General features: G+C 45.2%; 2 protein-coding genes across 5 annotated transcripts in view; both read left to right on the top strand.

Annotated features, from left to right (window-relative positions):
- The window catches only part of UMOD (uromodulin), a 19812-nt gene extending 18950 nt beyond the window's left edge, over positions 1-862 (top strand). For 2 of the 3 annotated variants that reach the window (XM_023225062.2, XM_023225060.2), the window contains one exon: positions 538-862. In XM_023225062.2, coding sequence (XP_023080830.1) covers positions 538-599 — 62 coding nt within the window. In that variant the 3' untranslated portion in view covers positions 600-862. The remainder of the gene's footprint in view (positions 1-537) is intronic. The other variant, XM_023225061.1, reaches the window with a different exon arrangement.
- Positions 863-5792: 4930 nt separating this feature from the next.
- Positions 5793-23321, top strand: GP2 (glycoprotein 2). Of its 2 annotated transcripts, XM_023225063.2 has the most exons (11): positions 5793-5836; positions 6835-6964; positions 8958-9398; positions 10249-10359; positions 12482-12693; positions 13185-13333; positions 14520-14765; positions 15567-15729; positions 16884-16968; positions 18219-18263; positions 21602-23321. In XM_023225063.2, the coding sequence occupies exons 2-11, from the start codon at positions 6871-6873 to the stop codon at positions 21658-21660; spliced, it is 1605 nt and encodes a 534-aa protein (XP_023080831.1). In that variant the 5' UTR covers positions 5793-5836; positions 6835-6870; the 3' UTR covers positions 21661-23321. The 2 variants fall into 2 exon arrangements, with proteins under 2 accessions (XP_023080831.1, XP_023080832.1); XM_023225064.2 differs by lacking the exon at positions 8958-9398 and having other exon boundaries at positions 21602-22403.
- The last annotated feature ends 184 nt before the right edge of the window (positions 23322-23505 follow it).

The raw sequence follows: 23505 nt of genomic DNA, 5'->3' as shown, positions 1-23505 counted from the left end.
TGGAACTATAGGCGTGCACCACCATGCCTGACTAATTTTTGTATTTTCTAATAGAGATGGGGTTTCTCCGTGTGGCTAGGCTGGTCTTGAACTCCTGACCTCAGGTGATCCGCCTGCCTCAGCCTCCCAAAATTCTGGGATTAAAGGTGTGAGCCACCCCACCCAGCTAACTGGGCATTTGACCTGAACTAGTTCAGCCCAGTACTGGTGAGCTCAGAGATGGAGAGTCACAGCACTCCTAAGAGGTTTGCCCTCTGTGACTAACCCTCAAGGTCTCTAAGCATGGTTGAATAGGTTGGGCACTGCACAAGAGTGCCCTTTTGAGGAGGTACCAAGCCTAGTGCCAGAGGAAAGACTATCTTTTTCAAATCAGTCCACCTTTTTCAGGGCAGATAAAGAGGAAGCTTCCTTTTTCTAGGAGACCAGCCCAGACAGGGGGTCCTCTTCTGATTGGTCAGTCTAGAGGAGGCAGCTTATGTTAATTTGCACAAAAGTACAGTAGTACTAGCAGTTGCCCTGTAACTGTTTTCTTTTCAGGACTCCTGAAAGTCTGGCTGCCTCTGCTTCTCTCGGCCACCTTGACCCTGACTTTTCAGTGACTGACAGCAGAAAGCCCTGTGCTCCGTGGCTGCCGTCTCACTTCCTTCTGGGCAGGGGGCACGATGTAGGCCAGTGCTCCAGCCACAGAAAAGAAAGTTCATGCTTTGGTCAACCTGCCTTCTTTTCTCCCCTTTAATCCTGGCTGTCGAGAAACAGCCTGTGTCTTAAAATGCTGCTTGTTCTCAAAATGGGACTTGTGACGGTGTACCTGAGGCCCCCATCTCCTTAAATAGTGTGGCAAAATAATGAGTTTTAAATCCCAGTCTTTGAAGTCATCCATTCATTCAACAAGTATTTACTGAACTCTACCATGTAGGCACGATGTATGGTGCTAAGGACCCCATGGTGGGAAAACATAGCCCCCGACCCTGTCCTCATAGAGTTCACAGTCTGCTCAGTGAGACCGGGTTCTGCTGTGTGAGCTTACACAACGTCTCTGAGCTTCATCCATTTATTCATTCGTATTTGCTGAGCATGTACTATGTGCCAGGCACTATGTGCTAGATACCAGGGATATAGCAGTGAACAAGCCAGACACAATCCCTGCCCCCCTGGAATTTCCTGGCTGGTAGGAGAGAGAACTCGAACAAGTAATTCTAAGTAGTTCAGACATTTCAGAAATGAGAGCACAGGCTAGGCACGGTGGCTTGCACCTGTAATCCCGGCACTTTGGGAGGCCCGGGCCGCGGTGGTGATTGCTTGAGCCCAGGAGTTTGAGATCAGCCTGGACAACATGGCAAGACCCCACCCCTACAAAAAAGAATTTAAAAATTAGCTGGGCATGATATCACGTGCCTGTAGTCCCAGCTACTCAGGGGGCTGAGGAGGGAGAATCTCTTGACCCTGGGAGGTTGAGGCTGCAATGAGCTGAGATTATGCCAATGCACCCTAGCTTGAGTGACAGAGCAAGACTCTGTCATTAAAAAAAAAAAAAAAAAAAAAAAAGGAAAAATAAATGATTGTACACCAGGGCCTGCTGGTTCTGTATCATGGAGACAATAGTGATGTCCTCAGAGGGTTAGTTCAGTTTTCCAGAAACATTTATCTGAGAATGTTATATGTGCCAGGCACTGTTCCAGGTGCCGGAAAACACTGATGAATAAGACAGACAATTAAATATTGATGAGTAAGTCCCTGCTTCCAGGAGTCTCCCAGTCCTTAGGGGTAATAAGGAGTAAGCAAGTCAAGGTCAGGTACCTGGAATGTCCTCAGGACTCCCTCCAATCATTGGACATCTCCCTCCCAATCCAGAAGATTCCCTGGAAAACCAACTCCCAGGGACACACCAAGAGTAGAAAAAAGAACAATGATCCCCATTAGTAGGGAATGCTTTGTGGGGTGTGGGGGTCCTCCAGGATGCGGCGGCTGGTTCCAGCAGACCCAGATACCCCACGAGTCTCTGGACTTCTGTGCCAAGTGGATAGAAGAAAGCCAGTTTCAATGGGAACTCTCTGCTCTGCTACCAGCTGCTTCCCTGGACTCCAGCTGTGGCTTTTCAGGAGAGGCCAAGGCCCTCCTTGGTACATTATCAGAACTTTCTGATCCCAGGGAAATCCACACATGTGTATCAGCAAATGGGGGCTGCTAGGGCAGTGTGTCTTAAGTCAAGGGGCCTGTTATCACACAGACATGCACAGAAAACCTTGACGTAAGAGCTTTGTGGAGGAAGACTATGGGCTGATCCCAGCCCCTGTCCACTGTCAGGCCATGGTCAGTTGGTGGCTGATGGTGTACGCATCCATCTGTGCTTGCACTCCAATACAACAGAACATAAAGGAAAAATCTGGGCCAAGATCAATAAAGACAACGACCAAAGACAAGAGCTGGGATAAAAAGAAAGCACATCAGAATTACTCCTTCAGTCCCTCGGTTCTTTTTCTTTGCCTTTCTTGTTTTCTATCGATTATCCAGCTCAATATATTCAACAGATATTTTGGGCATAAGTTCAATGCCAGGCAATTTTACACGTACCATGGAAACAGCAAATAATCAAACAAGAGCCCTTGCTGGTAGAGAGCTTACATTTAAAAGGCAGATACATTTAAACAGCAACTATGTGCAACGTGATAGACGGTGACAAGTCCTGAGGGGGATGAAAAAGCAAGGATGAGGGATAGAGCAATGTGGGTGTCATTTGACATAAAATGACCAGAGAAAGTCCCTCTGCTGAGCAGAGGCTAAAAGAAGTAAAGGAGTGAACCAGGGGCATATCTGAAGAGCATTGCAGGCAGTTGGAATAGCAGGTGCAAAGGTCCTGAGGTAGGATCTTGTGTCTTTCCTGCAAGGCTCACTGCCTACACTTGGACAGCCGTAAGTTTGAGGAATTGCTCACTGCAGAGGGTCTGGGAATGCTTTTTATGAATTTGTCCATGTGTTTACTCAAGAAGTACTTACTAGGTACTGATTAGGACTGCAGAGACAGGCTCTTGGTCCACAGATATCTTTTAGTTATTTATATATTTATTTATTTATTTTAATTTTTTTTTTTTTTGACAGAGTCTCACTCTGTTGCCCAGTCTGGAGTGCAGTGGTGTGATCTCAGCTCACTGTAACCTCCACCTCCTGGGTTCAAGTGATTCTTCTGCCTCAGCCTCCTGAGTAGCTGGGACTATAGGCGTGCACCACCAAGCCTGGGCAATTTTTGTATTTTTAGTAGAGATGGTGTTTCACCATGTTGCCCAGGCTGGCCTCGAACTCCTGACCTCAAGTGATCCGCCCACCTTGGCCTCCCAAAGTGCTGGGATTACAGGCATGAGCCATCACATCTGGCCTCTATCCACAAAGATCTTAACAGCCTTCAGAGGTAGACAGATAAGTTGGCAGGTGAGTGTAATTGGAATCAGCCCTGTGAGGCCTAGGAGCAGAGAAGAGGAGTACTGGTGGAGTTAGGAAAGGCTTCCTGGAAGAGGTGATAATGTAGGAGGAGGCTGGGTGAAGAGTGATGCAGGCTGAGGGAATGGAGTATGCAAAGGCTTGAAGATGAGGAGGAGGCCAGACAACCACAAATTATAGCAAGATGCTGCCTCTACAAAACAATTTAAAAATTAGCCAGATGTGGTGGCCAACAACCGTAGTCCCAGCTACTCAGGAGGCTGAGGTGGGAGGATTATTTGAGCCCAGGAGATCAAGGCTGCAGTGAGCCTATGATCACGTGACTACACTGTAGCCTGGGCAATAGAGCAAGACCCTTGCTAAAAAAAAATTACCTTCATAAGGAATGGTGGCCCGAATTTGGATTGGTGAAGTGGAGATGGAGAAGAAAGGATTATTGGAAATGGGGGCAGAGGGAGAAAGGAAGGAGCTTAGAAAGGAAGAGGCCAAGTTTCCAGCTTGGATGACTGGCAGGGGAGTGGCACCTTTGACTAAAATAGATTATACAATGAGGAGGAGGAGATTTAGGGGACTTGATGAGCTCAGTGTTGCACTTGCTGAGTTTGAGGTGTCTCAAGCATCTCAGCGGCAGTGAGAGGTCTGGCAATCAATAGGTAGATGGAACTAAAGTTCAAGGGAGTAGCGAAAGCTGGGGATACAGATTCAGAACTCAGCAGCCTGGAGATGGTATGTGAAACCATGAGATAACTTGATACCTCCCAGGGAGAGTTTATGAAGTGACAAGAAAAATGGGACCTAACCAGCATTCTTAGGGACAGGATCTTTTAGCAACAGAACAGAAATCTCCAAGTAGAAATAGGAGAATCAAGAAAATACTATCATGCGGAGTCAAGGAAATGCAAGGTACCCGGAAAAAGCAGTAGGCAAATCCAATCACAAAGGAGCAGAAACAAACTACCCAGTGGATTTGGCTATAAAGTTGTAGCTGCATGGTTCAGATTGGAATGGAGAGGCCAGAAGAAGGGTGGAGGAACTGACTTTGAAAAGGAGGAAGGTCGCCTTATTAAAAGTTGAAGGGGGAAGAAGTGGAGGACGGAGACCAGTATTTATATGTTTATAGGGAAAGGAGCAAGGTCAGCTGTTGTGGCCTAAATTGTTTTTGAAGTAGGGTACAAGATATCTGCGGAGAAAGGTGGGGTGAGTGGGTGATGATAGCTGCAGAGACCATTTAAGAGGAATGGGAAGGTTAAGAGTGGCCACTGGGGAGACTGGGATCAGTGGGCTATTTAGTGGACCCAGTTGTCATAGGTTCCACATTATAGAGACTTTTCTCCATTTGCTTTGGGAGTAGAGAAGGTGGCTTGTAGCACTTTTCATTTTTCCAGGTTGAGGTTTTATAGAAGGTGTTACCAATGCCAAGACTCTCCTGTTCCCTTGTCCCCAGTTGCCTTGGCTCCTTAAGGAGTCCCAGAGTGATAGAGAAGAAACAGTGGCCATTTCTTCTGCAAAAGCTTTGGCTCTTTTATGAAGTCCATGATTTCTACCATGCCATGAAAGCCCCGTCCAAGCCTGGAGTTAGTAAGTCCAAGATCCTCTACAGCCTCTTCTCAGTCTCATGCCTTCCAATCTCTAGGACAGCCTACATATCAAAAGGGATTTACAGGGGCTACTCTGATGCTTCTTTTATCCAGGAACCTTTGTCTGTCCTTTGCCATTCCAAAATGCATCATCACCAAATTAGCCATTCCAAAACTCCTTAGCATTAGAAGTCTGGAGTTGGGTAGAGTCTATGGAACAAGAAATGGAATTTTGTGGAAACATCCACACTCCCTTCCTTCTTTTCCTATTTATCCTCTTAGTCTAACTGGCCCCAAGCTCAGTGGCCTTCAGACAGAAGCAGAAACGTTCCAAGATGATTAGCTAGGAACACAAGGTACAGCTGAAAATCCATTGTGCAAACAAGTGCCTGTTTGATTTTCTCTTCACTTCCCTTTGGGTATTAAGCTTCCTTTCAATTCGTGTTTGGTTTCTGGTAATAAATATGGCACCAGTTTCACTGATTGATTGTGAAGATTAAATGTGAGAAGTCACGGACGCAAAGTAGTGCCCAGCATGTTCAGCATTCAGCACACAGCACTATTGTTTGTAGGAAGCATTTGCATGATGCTGAGACAGCTGGAAGGGTTTACATTGTGAGGGGAGGGCCCTTCTTTCACCATCCTTTGCGTAAATGGCTTATCTCACCTCCACTCAACAAGCCCAGTGTATGGCCTAGAACTCCCATCATACCTGTGCACCAATTGAGGAGAGACACATGGGTGGGAAATTGCAATAAAAAGCCCACAGCAGGCTGCATTCCCATGGCTGGCCAGAGGAGGAGAAACGCTTTGTGTTCTCATCGGAGGTAAGTCCTGCTTTAAGCCTCAGGAGGCTTTCTCCTAATCCTGGGAAATCTTGATCCGCTGGACTTGCTAGGGTTCTTTGTTTCTGGAAATTTTTAGAACCCAGCAAGGAGTTTGGATCCTGGCCATTGTCAAATGCTCCAGGTACCACTCTATATCCAACTCAGCCATGCTTCCAGTCACCTGCGATGTTCCAGGCCTATAGTTGCCACCCTTTCCCTTGCCCCAGATACTCCCACCAGGGAACTAGGTCTCTATTGGGATCTCATCTCTAAGAATCACCAGTCCGGGGTGCTCCCCTATCCCTGCTGCCTCATAGCATACTCACGATATCCCTGCCAGAAACCGATCTCTATTTTCCACTGAAGTCTTCCAGAGGTTGTAGGAAGTTATCCAAAGATTTGGCCATTCAGGGAAAGGATTTCCCAGAAAAGTAAATGCCATCCAAATGCTGGCAGGCTTTTTGCAGCTCTTTCTTTCTGCCTCTCCACTGCTCCCAGCCCCCATTGATTTATTTATTCATCCCTTAATCCTCTAATGAGTACCCCTTGTGTGCCGGATTCTGTACTAGGAGCAAGGAACCTGGGGCTCGGTTTCGCATGGTTCCACACTCACAGAAATCTACATGCATAGAGGACATTTCAGGGCGCTCTTAACAGCACCCAGTGCATCAAACTAAGAAAGGGCAGCCATTACTTTTGTGTGCAGATATCACAGGCACCATATCCCTCTTTCTCTATCCAATCTCCAGAGAGCCTCTACCTCCACCTGAGCAGGGACCATCCTGAGACCTTTCTAGGACATTCTGCAGTACTAGCCACCTCTGAGCTTGCCTTTGGTTTGCTTACTGTCAACTTTATCTCCCATTGTCTTGCTTCATCCGTCCACAAGTCACACCTACTTTGAGACAATGCAGCTCTTCATGAAGGAAGTCAACGGATCTGTTTCTAAGAACATAGTCTTATGCCCTGATCTTATCTGGGTCTTTCGTTTCCCGTAGCTGCACGGGAAGTCTGCATACAGCAAAGTGACCTGCATGCCTCACCTTATGGAAAGGATGGTGGGTTCTGGCCTCCTGTGGCTGGCCTTGGCCTCCTGCATTCTGACCCAGGCATCTGCAGTGCAGCAAGGTAAGTATTCTGCTCACCTGGCATCTCAGATGTCAAGGAAGACTTAGCAAGTGAGGATAGAAGTGCAGAGAAGGTGGCTCAGGTAAGGAAGAGGAATTGGCAGTTCTAAAGCAAAGACTCAGAGCTAGAAATCAAGGGAAACATAGTGAGACACAATGGAAATCAAGTCACAATCATCTCTCAAAGAATCTAATCAGAAATTCCCTTGAAACGGCAGTGGGAGCCAGTTAACATAACTTCCCATGCCCATATCTTTGGGAGATCAGAGAGCCCAGATTAAAGAAGATCAAGAAATACACAACTTAGTCACCTTGTACTGGCAAGTGCCTTCTTCTTTTCCTGAAAGGGCTAGATTAAAAGATCTTTTTATGAATTGGGCAATTCAGATACTTGCAGAAAGGAGTCTCAGACTTAGAGTGTAAATTTCAGCGCTGTGGAGGAGGGTGGGTGAGGGAATTGAACTCATTGGAGGCCTCCAGTGGAAAAACGCAGGGTGTGCAAGAAGTAATCTAAGAACAACAAATGCAGGGATTCCTTGTCTTAAGTACATGCATGAGCAAAGTTTGAAAATCTCTTTTTCTGAAAGACCCTTCTAATGTGTATTATAAGCATGTGCAAAACCTGAAAATCTCTTTTTTTAGAAAGCCCCTTTAACGTGTATTATAAGCACATGATCCTGTGTGTGCACTTAGCCCCTTCTTCAGGCATCTACAGCATTCAACAAATCAGAACTAGAGAAGATAATTCGCTTGACCCTGGTACTCTGCTTGGCATTTTACACATGTTATCTCACTTAATCCTCTAACAATCATTTAAGGCCTTCTTTCCCCAAATGAGGTGTATATATTCCGAGATGATTCGGGGGATGCCTAGCAAACTCTTAACAAGTTTTTAACGGCTTTATGTTTATTTTTTATGCATATCTAAAAAATATAACTAGCACATGATATCTATGTTATCACACATATTATTCTTTAAGATGAAACTAATTCTTAGAGATAGTCATTGAAAGAAACATTTTAAGTCAATAATAGGACAGGCAAACACATGTATGGCAAAGGTCATGACCCAAGGCATAGGATAAAGTTTGAGAACCACTAGTTCACAGACATGGTTTTGCCAATGAGTCTCAGGGGACTTAAGTCACCTGCCAAGGTCACCCAGCCAGCAAGTGTGGAGTTGGATTTAAAGTCAGCCTGACCAGCCTGTGGTCTTCCTCCTTCACTTCTCTGCCTCTTCATACATCACAATTTCTAAAACTGTTTTGAAAAATGATAGATCAACAATCAGAAATGGTCTTGTTAGATCAGTGGTTCTCAATTGGAGGTGATATCCCGCAGGGGACATTTGGCAATGCCTGGAGACCACTTTGGGGCATGCTGCTGGGATCTGGTAGGTAGAGACCAAGGATACTCCTAAACATTCTATAATGCACAGGATGGTTCCTCCAATAAAGAATGACCCAGCCAAAATGTCAATAGTGCCAAGGTTTGGAATTCTTACATTAGATTGTGCTACTGGTATGGAAAAATGTCTATGTTATGTTAAGTAAAAAATGCAAGTGGAAAAAAAGATGTTGTACAGAATTAAACTTATTTTTATTTTTAAGAAAGCAATGTATTTTAAACATGCCTAGGAAGAATCTGAAGGCTACATAACAAATTTATTGTTACTTCCGGGGATGAGATGGGCTTATGGCAACTTTCATTTTTGCTTTATTCATTTTAATGATGTTTGAGGTTCTTTTTCAGTGAGCCTGTATTACATTTATAATGAGAAAAACAAATATTAGTCAAACAAGGCTGCTGTGCATGAATGCACAGGAAAGAACTTTGTTACTCTAAGGCGGGGAGGGAGATTGGGCAGGATGTCCTCAATGTCTATAAAATACCGCAGAAGATCCTCACTGATTATTCTGCCCCCAAGGTGATGAAGTTGATGTTTAATTAATGGATTAAACATTAAACCCAACTGCACTCTGTCACTTTCCCAGGTTATGGAAACCCCAGTGAAGCCAGTTTCTATGGGCTGGACTTGGACTGCGGAGCTCCTGGCACCCCAGAGGCTCACGTCTGTTTTGACCCCTGTCAGAATTACACCCTCCTGGATGAACCCTTCCGAAGCACAGAGAACTCAGAAGAGCAACAGGGGTGCGATAACAACATGAGTGGCTGGTACCGCTTTGTAGGGGAAGGAGGAGTGAGGATGTCGGAGACCTGTGTCCAGGTGGGCCGATGCCAAACAGCCGCTCCCATGTGGTTGAACGGGACCCACCCTGCCCTTGGGGATGGCATCATCAACCACACTGCCTGTGCCCACTGGAGTGACAACTGCTGTCTCTGGAAGACGGAGGTGCTGGTGAAGGCCTGCCCAGGCGGGTACCACGTGTACCGGTTGGAAGGCACTCCCGAGTGTAGTCTGAGATACTGCACAGGTGAGCAGCAGAGCCCTGGAGGAGGCAGCTACACAGTCAACGAGATGCACCCCAGGCTCAGTCAAGTGAGTGGAGCAAGTCAATAGGAAACAGGAGAGGATGCAGAGCAGCCTTGACTCAGCTCCTGCCCAGTGAGAACACAACACAGGTGTTGTCAGACCTTCCAACATTTCAAGCCAGAAATTCTCATTTAAGGGTGAAATTTCCCAGTTTATAAATGTCTGTAGCATAAAATCCAGAACTCATGCTCATTCAGATTTTGGCTCCATTTGGGAAGTTAAATTTGCCTCCCTGAGCCTCTGTGTTCTGATCTGAAAAAAAAAGGGGAATGGCAAAAATAACAGCTAATACATAATGCTAACAGTGTCCTTGTTGCTATCCTAAGTACTTCAAATGTATTAACTCATTTGATCCTCTCCCCAGTTCCATAAGGTAAGTGCTACCTAATTACCACAATGAGGGGCACAGAGAGATTCAGGGGCTGTCCTAGTATCACAGAGCTGGAGCATGGTAGAGCTGGGATTTGAACTTGGCATTCTAGCTCCAGCATCCATGGACTTAACCACCATGCTGTCCTTTCTCATTTTGATTAAATGAGCTAATAACATTCATTGTCCTTAGAATAGAGTCTTGTCTGTAGTAAGTGTTCAGGTGGCAGCTTTAAGGCTCTCACTTATCCCACTGGACTGGGAGTCAGGAAATCTGAGTTTGAGGCTTAACGCTTCCACTAAGTATCACACAACCTTGGCAAGATTCTTGTGCCCCGGTGGAATGAGAAGGTTGGACTTGGGGGCCTCAAGTCCAGCCCACACTGCATCCTGATCTTCTCTCTCCATGCCCCATCACCTAGATCCCTCCACTGTGGAGGACAAGTGTGAGAAGGCCTGCCGCCCCGAGGAGGAGTGCCTTGCCCGCAACAGCACCTGGGGCTGTGTCTGCAGACAGGACCTCAATAGCTCTGGTGAGTGGCTCACTGGGCCAGTAACTACCATCCTGAGTGGGCAGGGCAGGAGGGAGGGAGCTTTAGAGAGTCAGGATAAGGTATAAAGCAGAGTCGGGGACAAGGACCTGAGGTCAAGGGAATGTGGGCTCTCCAATCCATGTGCTGTAAAGCCAGTGGGTTTGCAAGGATAGGAAGGCAGGGTTGGAGCAAATTTCAAGGTCAGCTGCTGGGCCACAGCCTCAGGAAATGGTTCTGACATGCACAGGCTTGACCCCTGAGGCTGAAGGTACTGAAGATGATAATTCTGCAAATGTAGGAGCTATGTTTTCATAGTCACAGGGTCTTCATGTCATGGACATGGGCAGACTTCTGGGGACAAGTCACTATTGTCTCTGAGCCTGAACGTTCTCATCTGTAAAATGAGGTTAAGGTGATAATAATACCCACCATACAGGGCTACTGTGAGAACTAAATCTGAGCTGTCCAATTGGGAAGGCTCAGGAGGTGATGAATTTCTCGTCCCAGGAGGCGAGCAAGCAGAGTGAGATGGCCCATGGGTAGGGATGTCATAGACAAACAAACAGTAAGCCCTGGACAGGGGATGGATGAGCCTCCCACTGAGATTATTTCCCTCCATCACTGAACTCTAACAAGGGCCTTTGATCTTGCCCTTGGCACAAGCATGCCTTCCTCTGAGCACACTCCAAGTCCCTATGGAAGAGAGAGTGTTCTAGGCAGCAGGACAAGAAGGAGCATGACACATTTGGAAAACGGAGCTGCAGTGTGAACGGGGCAATGCTTAGATGTGCCCAGCAGGAGCACCCTGGGAAATGAGGGGTAGGGAACAACCAACAACCTTGATCTCCTTAAAGACTCTTTCTGCTCATTGAGTGGATGAGGCCCCAGAGAGTCAGTGTGGTTTTCTGGGCTTTGGGCCCATCGCAGAGTCAGAACTTGGGCTTTAAGGAGGCCCTCCCTGTACTTGGATGGGCTCCAAGGACAGCCTCAGCTGACTGAGTGAGCAGGTGGCCTGCCTCACGTCTTCATCAGTGGCCAGCAGAATGATGGCTGTCCAGTGGGCCCCATTGCTTACAGACACGTCCCTCTGTACATACTTCTGTCTGTATCTTTATCGTATTGAAGTATAATAAGCTGTGGGTATGTTGGTGTTTACACAAGACCAAGAAATCCTCATAGGCCAAGTCCATGCCTTATTTACTTTGTGTTGAATGCACCTAGCATTTGAGAAGGTGGTTGGTAAAGTGGCTCATACCTGTAATCACAGCACTGTGGGAGGCTGAAGTGGGCAGATCACCTGAGGTCAGGAGGTTGAGACCAGCCTGGCCAATATGGCAAAACCCCATCTCTATAAAAATACAAAAATTAGCCTGGTGTGGTGGCACATGCCTGTAATCCCATGCCTGTAAGCCCAGCCTCGGGAGGCTGAGGCAGGAGAATCACTTGAATTCAGGAGGCAGAGGTTGCAGTGACCTGAGATTGCACCACTGCACTCCAACCTGGGCAACATAGCAAAACTCTGTCTAAAAAAAGAAAAAGGAGAGAGAGAGAGAGAGAAAGAGAAGGTGGTTGGTAAATATATATTGAATCAATGCATTCATAAATGCAATAGAAACTGTCTTCCTATTAGTTTACTATTTGTCTACCCTATTCAAATGTTAGCTCTATAAGAGCGGGAATTTTGTCAGTTTTGGTAAGTGTTGCAGCCCCAGTGCCTGGCAGATAGTAGATGCTCAAGAAGTTGTGTGTTGAATAAATGTTGAGTTAAAATATGATAGCTCTGAACTTGGTCAGATGTGCTGACTCAACAAGGTAGCATATATCTAACTTTGATTCTAGTATGGAATGCAAGTCCATCCTGCCTCCCCAAATAACACAATCGCCAAGAGGAATTAGACCAAAAAACCTTAGCCAAGCCTGCACATAGGACACTTGGAAATCTTGAATGAGGGGCCCCCTTTGCCAACCTAACTTACTGCCAGTCTAGGCATGAATTCCGTCTGGATCCCAGGGACCTTCTAGTTTACATAATCTTCTGGGTCATGGAGACCTTACCAAAGAGTAGGGAAAGTGGGCTTCCAGACTCATGTCCATTCCACTTGCCTTCATCTCTGCTTTGCAGATGTCCATAGTTTGCAGCCTCACCTAGACTGTGGGGCCAGGGAGATCAAGGTGAAGGTGGACAAATGTTTGCTGGAAGACCTGGGTTTTGGGGAGGAGGTCATTGCGTACCTGCGAGACCCAAACTGCAGCAGCATCTTGCAGACAGAGGAGAGGAACTGGGTATCTGTGACCAGCCCCGTCCAGGCTAGTGCCTGCAGGAACATTCTGGAGGTAAGTGGCTTTCACACCACTGCTGCCAGAAGGTATGTGTTGGGCTGATGGGACCTATCATAGTAGCTCTGAGATCTTGGACAAGCCACTTAGCTTCCCTGAGCCCCAGGGTTATGTAAGAGTGCACATGTTGGTTTACATAAAGAACTTAGTATAAATCTCACATGTGAGTTTCATAAACGTAAGTTACAATTATGATAATTTTAATTAGGGATGTGGGGGAGGGATGCACAGAGAAGCAAGCTTGTCAGCTCCTGACTCTTCCCAAGGGTCAACAATTTATTGGTCTAGTTTTTTGTCTGGTGTCCTCATTCCCCTTCCCATAAAGTGTCAGTAACACTGAAGGAGGAGGTCCCTTTACCTCCATGAGCTCAGAAGGTAGGGTGACTGCATGGTTAAGCACACTGACTCTGGAAATCAGATCTGGATTTGAGATACACCTACATACGCTTACACATAAACATCTGTGTGGTTTTGTTTTTATGCCAAAGAGAAATCAAACCCATGCCATCTACAAAAACACCCTCTCCTTGGTCAGTGATTTCATCATCAGAGACACCATCCTCAACATCAACTTCCAATGTGCCTACCCACTGGACATGAAAGTCAGCCTCCAAGCTGCCTTGAAGCCCATTGTAAGGTATGGCATTGACCCTTGCCCTTTGACCTACAACCTTAGCAATAGTCACATCACACTTACTTCAAGTGTAGACTATGATGACCACACCATATTACCAACCTCCTCCAGGAGCCTCCAGTCATTCAATCATTCATTCCACAAGTATTCATTGATTGTATATTAAAGATGTTCAGCATGAACAAGACAGACATAGATTATTCTGTGGATATTAAAGATTGTTATAACTAGGCAATGCAGCAACATGAAACAGTGCTTACTAAATGTGCTAGAAAATAAAAACACAGGACAAGTTCATTCACCTTAAGGAACAAAGGTATTAAGCAACTAATTAAATCAATAATTACTTATAAGCAAGATGAGTGCAATGTAAAAAAAACGTGGGGTGCTTTGGGAGCAGGGAATTGGGGTTCCAGACCCCTGTTGGTGGTGGATTTGATGGGGACAGAACAACTTCCCTGAAGACATGAGATTGAAGCAGAGACCAGCTTTTGTCGGATAAACAGGCACCCCATCCCCAGCAGAAATAGCATCAGATAGCAATTTGGGCAGGGGCTTTTCTCTGTTTTGTTGTGTTTCTGTGCCTGAAATGGGGTCCTGTTGAATCAGTTTCTTAGCATCCCTAGATTTGCCAGGGGACTTTCTGGGAAGTCAAAAATCCAGAGTGCCCATCTCATTCCTTATTGCCCCCTGGTATCACAAAGCAACAGGATCAGAAGGATTAGAAATTTTCTAATTCAGTGGTTTCCAGATGGTTTGGTGCTAGGGCTCCTGGTTCATAAAAAATCAAAAGGAAAGCCATTTCTGTTGTTAAAATTGGTGTTTCACTGAAGACTGTGGAATGGAGGGAAGCGATCTGCTGCTAAAAAAATGTAAACACACAGAACTGATTCTCAGCTCCACTCTCCAGGTGAGAAGATGGAGGTGTACACTCAGTTATTCCTTCAGTGAGAGATACATGTGTAACTTGTCCTGCAGGGAGGATCAGTGGAAATCCTGGAGACAGACTTGTCTGTCCAGTTTGGTGCCTAGAAGCTAATAAATGCTCAGTTTAAATGAATGATTGAAGAATTCACTTAAGGATCCAAGATATGTGTCTTTGCCTTCATAAGTGTGTTAAGTAAGTAGCAGGGCTTGATTTATGTTGTTCTCTCTGAGGTTCCCACTCTTGTGGCTTTCCTTTTCTCAGCTTCCTGAACGTCAGTGTGGGCGGGGATGGAGAGTTCATTGTTAGGATGGCCCTCTTCCAAGACCAGAACTACACGAATCCTTACGAAGGGGATGTAGCTGAACTGTCTGTTGAGTCCATGCTCTATGTGGGCGCCATCTTAGAGCAAGGGGACACCTCCCGGTTTAACCTGGTGTTGAGGAACTGCTATGCCACCCCCACTGAAGACAAGGCTGACCCTGTGAAGTATTTCATCATCAGAAACAGGTAACGACCAATTCTAGAATTATCATTTGGCCTTACTAACGTTTACGGGAAAATGTTCATCTCATCCATCCCTAGCAGATGTGTAAGTTGTATTACGTATCATAAACACACTCTTTGACTCAGAAATATCACTCCTGAGATTTTAGCCTAAAATACTAATACCAAATAGGTGGGTAGGGTGAATAAATGCCAATATTTTTCCATTTCAATATTCTTGATAACTTTGGCAATAGGCTTATTGTTCAAAACCAGGGAATCAATTTGATAGTAATGGATTATTACACTGAAGTGAACACTGGTCAATATGAAAACAATATGATAAATGTTGTGGGATGAAATATTATTGAACATGCCCGGCTGATAAAAACAAGGGAAAATGCATTTCTATAGATCATGATTTAAATTATAGTAATAATCCTAGCTAATATTTGTCATTGAGCTTAGCTATGTGCCAAGAAATATATGTGGGTTATCTGATTAAATGCTCACATCAGTCTCATAAAGTGTATATTACTGTCTCCACTTTACAGATAAGAAAAGTAAGGTTCAGTAAGGATGAGTAACCTGCCCATAATCACTTAGCTAGAACATGGGTCGGGCTAGAATGTAAAATCAGTCTGTTTCACTCCAGAGACTGTGCCCCCAAATAATTTAAGCCATGTGAGTTTATGGATATATCTTGGAGGAAACAGAGGAATAGAAAAAGTCCACTTTATCATGATGGAGGGAACCCGAGGGACTCTTTAATTTTCTCCACTGCTATTTTAAGAAGTCACACCTTTGACCCTGTCACCCTCTCAGCTGCTCAAATCAACGTGATTCCACCATCCATGTGGAGGAGAATGGGAGGTCCTCGGAAAGCCGGTTCTCAGTTCAGATGTTCATGTTTGCTGGACATTATGACCTAGTTTTCCTGCATTGTGAGATTCATCTCTGTGATTCTCTTAATGAACAGTGCCAGCCTGTGAGTTTCCCTTTGAACTGAACTCTTCAGAGCCCGGCATGGGGCCTGGTACCTGATAGACTCTCCATATATATTTATTGCAATTATGAATGAAGGGAGGGTGGGAGGGAGGGGCAAGGGAGGGAAGGGAAGGGAAAGGGGAAGGGGAAAGAGAAGGGAAGGGAAGGTTAGGGAAGGGGATGAGGAAGGGGAATAAGGGAGGGAAGGGAAGGGAGTCAGAAGGGAAGAGGGAGGGAAAAAGGAATACAGGAGGGATGGAGAAGGAAAGGAGGAACAGAGAAGGAGAGAAGGAAGGGAGCAGGATGAAGAGACGGAAAGAGATGGGTAGGTGTGTGGATGGGAGGGAGGGAAGAATGAAGGATAAATAGATATACTCTAGGTCTCCTAAAGGCCCAAATCTAAGCAATTTTTGTGTCCCCAGGAGGCAGATTTGATAAAGAAATCTGTCTACTAGATTCCATTGGCATCTCTTAAATGATTATAATCATAGATGATGTTTTTAGTGCTTGCTCTTTGTCAAGCACCATGCTAAAACTTCTGCATACCTTTTCTCATGTAACTCTCAGAACAACCCTGTAAGTAGATTATTTTATCTACCCCACTGTGAGGGTCAGAGAAGTCCTTGTCCACAGGGCCACACACAGTGTGGAGAAGTGGAAGAATGAAAGCCTTTTTTTCCCCCTAAAGAAATTAAGATGCAGTAATGTTGGTAATAATAATACTGAAAATATCAGAGCCAGGGTGTGCCCCAGCCGAGAGGTGACTCCAGTGCCCCTGCTCTTGCCTGCATTTGGCACTGCCTGTGAATAGTTGGTATTTTCCAAGTGCTTACTTTGTGCCCACGTGTTGCAGGCACATCTCATTTTCATCTTCACAACCAGGTGGGTATTATTTAGTTATTGTAGAGGCAAAGTCATTGGCCCCAAATTATACAGCTTAAAGAAAGTCTCTACTTGATGAGATTCAAACCCAGATTTGTTTGTCATGACAGTGATAATTTTCTAGATTGAGCTAACCACAGCATCGGAATTAGGGCCATAGCATGAACCAGTTCTGGACGCAGTTCTCGGTCCAGAGTTGCCCATTGCAGGAGCAGTCTAGATAGAATCCAGACATTTAAATTTTGATATAATGAAAGTTCATCATCCCTACAGTCTTGCTCAAGAAGTCAAGTCCGCAGTGAAGTACCGGCCATTGACCTATCCCGGGTTCTAGATTTGGGGCCCATCACTCGGAGGGGTAAGTGGCCAAATCCCAGTGACAAGACCTGCTGATTGAGTGTTGACAGTTAACCACAGATGCCTGGGGTCACCAGCCCAACTTCTGAGGGCTTTTCTGCCACCTCTGTCTGACCCTTACTGAAAAACCTATTCTTTGAGGTGCTTTGGGTAATAATAACAATATTGTCATTTGGACCTCCTGTGTGCTTAGAGACCAGGCTAAGCTCTTGCATCCATCAATTCACTTAATCCTCCCATGCCTGTGTCCATTTTACAGGTGAGAAACTAAGACTCAGAGAGATTAAGTGACTCGCCCAAGATCCCCCTACTCATGAGTGGCTAGAGTTAGGACTGAACCCAGCTCAGTCTGATGCCAAAACATGTGGCCTTTTCCTTATTCCATCTGTTTCCAGGTCCCCATAACTCAGTTCCTTACAGGTGAAGTGTAAGTCCTAAATCCTGTTTAAATGTAACTTTGTTTTCTGGTGAATGACTGTGTTTTCCAAAATTCATTTATGGTATTCTGGAGTATAATATAGGGGAGGCTTTCCAATGGCTCCTCATATTTTCATCCATCCTCCTCATGGATTTATAGTAGTGTTTACTTAGTGCTTTTATTTCCACCAGGATGGAGAAGTGGAAGAATGAAAGCCTTTTTATCCCCCTAAAGAAATTAAGATGCAGTAATGTTGGTAATAATAATACTTTCCTTGTGCCTGGCACTTTGTCAAATGCCTTTATATGCATGATCACTTTGAATGCTCACAGCAGGTGAGGGAGGTAAAGCATTATTACCATTTCCATTTTCCAGAACAAACGGAGGCTGTCTCATGAAGAAGGCTCTGCCCTGAGTTTTCCTACCATTTTACTGAGCTCTCAACTTGAAGCCTCAAGTGGCATCACAGGGTAACTTGGTGGAGGTTAAGAACTTTCACTTTTGAATCAGACATACTGGGGTTTGAATCCCAGCTCTGCTACTGACTGGAAAGGTCAATTTGGCAAGTCCCTTAACATCACTGAGCTCCAGTCCTCTCATCTGTCAAATGGGGATGAGAATACTTTCCTCACAAATCTGTTAGGAGGATTAAGTCTAAGATGCATGCAGTGTGTTTAGAAAGGTGCCTGTGCCAGATCATAGATGTCCCCACAATGTGGATGGCCAGTGGTTGTGATGGCCACGTCTAGGAGGATGTGAAGCAGTTATGGCCACAGTGCTGCAGTCACTGGAGCATGACTGAGGAAACCCTCCCCTTCTGTTCTTGTTCACAGGTGCACAGTCTTCTGGTGTCATGAATGGAACCCCTGGCACTGCAGGTACATCATTTTCTCATGCCTTTCCCATAGCTTTCTCAACTCTCCTTTCTCTTTTCAATTCTGCCCCTTTTACGGCCCAGACCCTATGCTAGGGACACTGACATTAATCAGACCCAAGATTGGCCTTTGAGATGCCCACAGTCTAGCGGAGGAGACAGTCCTTTGACAAGAAATATATACTGTGTGCTAAGTCTTGTTCTGGGCACTGAAGATATGATGGCAAACAAAACAGCCCAGGTACCTACCCTCATAGAGCTTATGCACCAGTGTGGAAAGTAGAAAACAAAAAGTAAACATGGTACTTTGGAAATAAAAGAAAGTGATGTGATAGAAGAATAATAATGCCTTAAAATAGACATTCATTTCTTTTTTATCAAACTCAATAAGTTTTTATTTCTTTTTTTTTTAATTCATTTTACTTTAAATTCTGGGATACATGTGCAGAACATGCAGGTCTGTTACATAGGTATACATGTGCCATGGTGGTTTGCTGCACCCATCAACCCATCATCTAGGTTTTAAGTCCCACATGCATTAGGTATTTTTCCTAATGCTCTCCCTCCCCTTGCCCACCATCCCCTGGCAGGCCCTAGTATGTGATGTTCCCTTGCCTGTGTCCATGTGTTCTCATTGCATAGACGTTCATTTCTGTCACACATAAATGAAGCTTAGAGGCAAACTATCCAAGGCTAGTGGGGTAGCACCATAAAGCCATCAAAGATCCAGGCTCTTTCCAACTCATGCCTCCACCATCTTTGAGGTGTGGCCATCATCTTCATGTTCCAAGATGGCAGCCAGAGCTCCAACCTTTGTATCCAGGCAGCAGGATGGAGGGAACAAGGAAGAAGCCAATGAGTGTTAAAAGACATTCCTGAAAGCTAGCACCTTATACCTCCACTTACATCTCATTGGCTGGTGCTTAGTCACATGCCACACCTTGCTGCAAAGGAAGCTAGGAAATGCAATCTTTTCTCTGGGTGGGCCGTGTGCCTAACCGATGTTTGATGGCTTTATTATCAAGGTAGGAAGGAAGAAAGACTGTCAGAATGGATAAGTGGTCAGAAAAACTTTCAGAATAAGTGATGTTTAAGCCAAATGAGAAAAATGAGTCGGAGGTGCAAATGTTAGGGGAATGAGTGGCACAAGTGAGACAGGCACTTGAGCAAATAAATGACAAGTAGGTAGATGGTACAGAAAGAGTACATAAAAGGCTAATTAACTGTATTGGATAAGGTCTGGAAAGAATTTCACCAGGTAGTAACATCTGAATGGGTTTTTGATTAATGACTTGGAGCTAAACAAGATGACTAATAAAAGAAATATCACACACACACACACACACACACACACACAGAGCGAGACAGAGAGAGAGAACATTTTTACATTTTTTACATATTTATAGGGTACTAGAAATATGTTTTGGACAAAATGGAAAGCACATACTATTAAGATTTGCTTTCCCAGAAAATGACCTATATTGGTGAACCCAGACATGAAAAGGTTCTTTCTATCCTCAAAGCCCAAACTTAGACGGCAGTTTTTTAATTGCCCAAGTAAGTCCAAGATGGACTGTCTATGTTCAGTGCCAGCATTCAGACAATGCTAAGAAAAGTCACGCTCATTGAGAGGAGTGGTTAGAACTCATTCTAAAAGCAGCTTAGGCCAAGTGTGGGTGGCTCATACCTGTAATCCCAGCACTTTGGGAGGCCGAGACAGGCAGATCACTTGATGTCGGGAGTTTGAGACCAGCCTGACCAACAGGGAGAAACCCTGTCTCTACTAAAAATACAAAATTAGTTGGGCATGGTGGCATGTGCCTGTAATCCCAGCTGCTTGGGAGACTGAAGCAGGAGAATCGCTTGAACTCAGGAGGAGGAGGTTTCGGTGAGCTGAGATTGCGCCATTGCACTCCAACCTGGGTAACAAAAGCGAAACTCCGTCAAAAAAAAAAAAAAAGCAGCTTGAAGTCAGGAACCTCAAGTCTCATTCCTTTCTGCCAGTCCTTCTGGTTAGCCTGGTGCCTGGAACAGTGTGGTTTCCCAGTACAGTTTGCCAAACTGACTAATTTCTAGAATGAGTGGTGCATTTTGGACACTTCTGGACAAGGAGGGAATCAGTCTGGTGTTGAGGCAGCCTACCCACTACAAGAGGGCACTTGTGGTTTTCATTGTCTGCTATCACAATCATCTTTGATGTTTTAGAATTAATTGAACATCAACCTGTTTTATAATTATAACTTTTTGTCATAAATTGTGTCTGAAATTTATATTTCTCTTCTCACTTCTAGGACATCAGCCAATTACTTTGAAATTGGGGTAATGGGGAGATTTCATAATTTGGTAGTATGGCAGGAAGGCTCACATGTTTCTCCTAGGCCCTCCGATACAAGGCAGTTATCATCGGGGATCCATGTCCTTCACCGAAACTGAGTACATAGTGATGTGCCAAAGAGATATAATCCCAGCAGAACTAGATCTTAGAGTCTAACTTTTAAAACCAACATTTATATAGTGTTCACCATGTGCCAGGCGCTGATCTCAATGCTTAATACGAACTCACTCATTTAAGCCATACAAAAATCCAGTGAAGTCACAGGAGCTATTAATATTTCTCTTTGGCGTACAGGAAAATAAAGGCAGAGAAGTTTAATAACTTTTCTGGGACTGCCCAGCTAGGTATAGAGCTGAGATGCTAAGCTAAGTAATCAGCCCTCAGAGGCAGTGCTTTTTAACCTCTGTATCTTTCTGCCCCTTCAGTATTAGTCAGCATAAGTAATGCTAGCTGCTATAACAAACAGTCCCCAATCTTCTGTGTCTTTACACAACAGCATTGTTTCCCACTAAATCACTGGGGGAGGGGATGCAGTTCTACTCCATCCAAGCCCAAGTAGGAGCTTGGGCTTCTACTACCTTCTGGTAACTTCTGGCAACTCCACTATCCCCTGCAAGTCCTATCTTGGATACTCTGCATCTGCTCCCTTAGATGGTAGATGAGCGAGCAACAGGATATATAGGAGGCTTTAAGGATCAGACATAGAAATGGCACAGATAACTTCTATGTACATTTTATTGGCCAGATTCAGTCACATGGCCCTACCTACTTGCAAAGGACACTGAGAAAAATTGCCTTACTGTGCGTCTAGAGGAAAATGAAAAAAAAAATTTGGTGATTAGATAGCTTTGCCTCTACCATGTGAGTCTCAGAGACTATAACCAGGCCAGATATTAAAGATGCTTTGCCTTTCTCATCCTGGTGTTGCAAAAGACAAAGAGGCCAACTTACGTTTACTCCTGACTCCCAAAGCCCAACACTTGACAGTCATCTTTCTTGTATTTCAGGGTTCCTGGTGGCCTGGCCCATGGTCTTCCTGACTGTCCTCCTGGCTTGGCTGTTCTGAGAGCTCCACTGAGCATCTGGCCTTGAAGTTTGCGTTCTTCCCTCTGGCAATGGCTCCCTTCACCACTTCTGCTTTCCACTCCAATTCACACAGTCTTGGTATTAACAGACTCAAAGCCAGGCTAGGTTTCGGGAACGGGAAGAACTTTCACCTTCTTTAAAACTCTCGGCTGGGCGCAGTGGCTCACACCTGTAATTCCAGCACTTTGGGAGGCTGAGGCAGGTGGCTCACCTGAGGTCAGCAGTTCAAAACCAGCCTGGCCAAAATGGTGAAACCCCGTCTCTACTAAAAATACAAAAATTGGCCAGGCATGGTGGCAGGCACCTGTAATCCCAGTTACTTGGGAGGCTGAGACAGGAGAATCACTCGAACCCAGGAGGTGGAGGTTGCAGTGAGCTGAGATTGTGTCATTGCACTCCAGCCTGGGTGACAGGGCAAGACTCTGTCTCAAAAAAAAAAAAAAAAAAAAAAAAAAAAAAAAAGGCAACATGGTGGGGTTCCTGTCAGTCTGTCCTGGGCTGCCCTTCTCATTTGTTAATGGGACCTTGTAAGCAAGCTTGCTAGGTGCCCTCTGTGGCTTTAGCCTTTACCGGAAGTGTGGTGCATGTTTTTAACTCCAGGGAAGAGGTATCCTGTCACTAGGGTATGGGATGAACATGGAGAAGAAGAACCGGCCATGATTCCTTCCTAAGCATCTCCTGTTCTGACTACTCATGAATTGAAGAGACTGACCCTTGCATTCACTCTGCTTCCTCTGATTGTTTGTATCATGGTTTTCAAAAATCCCCATGGGAACATATCAAAGGGCCACTTTTGGAGACTCTGCTCCAGGAAAAACTAGTCCCCATAGCTCCCCTATCCCCCACCATACCACAGACATGCTGTGACTTAGAGAACTACACAAACATCCTTGGGACCTAGATGCTGGAGGAATGACTTGATTTTGATGCAGAAACTTCATCACCCAAGGGAGTACCTCTCACTGTAAACGGTGCTGTGCTTGCTCTGAAGGATTAAGCAACAAGTCCCAGCAGAAGCAATGCACCAGTCCTGCTATGGGGATGTAACTGCAAAGCCTAGGAGATGGGTGAAGTCCCTTTCTAGCGACCTTTAATGAGTACTTCAAAGTACTCCACAAAGATGCAACAAATAGGGCATCACACATACCCAGGCATTAATACTCACGGGCATATATATAGACGCTGAAATGTGTACACTGACTTAGGCCCTTCCCACAGCTACAGATAAGGCCTCGCAAAGCTGACCTCAGAGACACATCAGGAACCAAGGTAGACCAGCAGGTGCTGAGCCTGTGTATCTGCTTGGAGGAGACGTTCCAACGTGCTGCCTTGTTAGAGATGGTGTGGTTGCGAGAAACAGAAACCCACTACAATTTCTCAGGCAAAAGGGGAGTTAATTATAAGGATGTAGGAGCACAAAGTTCAAGCGCAAGAGATACCTCCAGGCTGCACAAGCTCTGGGAGTGGGGCCTGGCAAGCCAAAAGAAGCCAAAGTTTGTCTTGCCTTCCGTCCCTCTTTCTGAAGCCACATACCCTTTATGACAGTGTATCTTTGCATTGCCTTTGTTTTCTTTTTCTGTCTCTAAAGCCAGCTTTTCCTGTTCACTCATCCCTTGATTAAATATGGACATTCCAGCTTCACATCACTTTCTAATTCAGGGACCAACAGAGACTGGTTAACCTGTTGCTATCCCACCTCCAAATTGCAACAGGGAATTTGATTTCACTGCTTGGGTCAGGGTTCAATAGTCTGGGCCAGGGGACTGGGACTATCCAACACACAGCCAAAGTGGCTGACCTGATGGGGCAGGTCTCACACGAATGG

The sequence above is a fragment of the Piliocolobus tephrosceles genome, chromosome 17, assembly GCF_002776525.5.
Source record: "Piliocolobus tephrosceles isolate RC106 chromosome 17, ASM277652v3, whole genome shotgun sequence".
In the NCBI taxonomy this organism is placed as follows: Eukaryota; Metazoa; Chordata; class Mammalia; order Primates; family Cercopithecidae; genus Piliocolobus; species Piliocolobus tephrosceles.
This window is presented reverse-complemented; position numbering and strand designations above follow the sequence as displayed.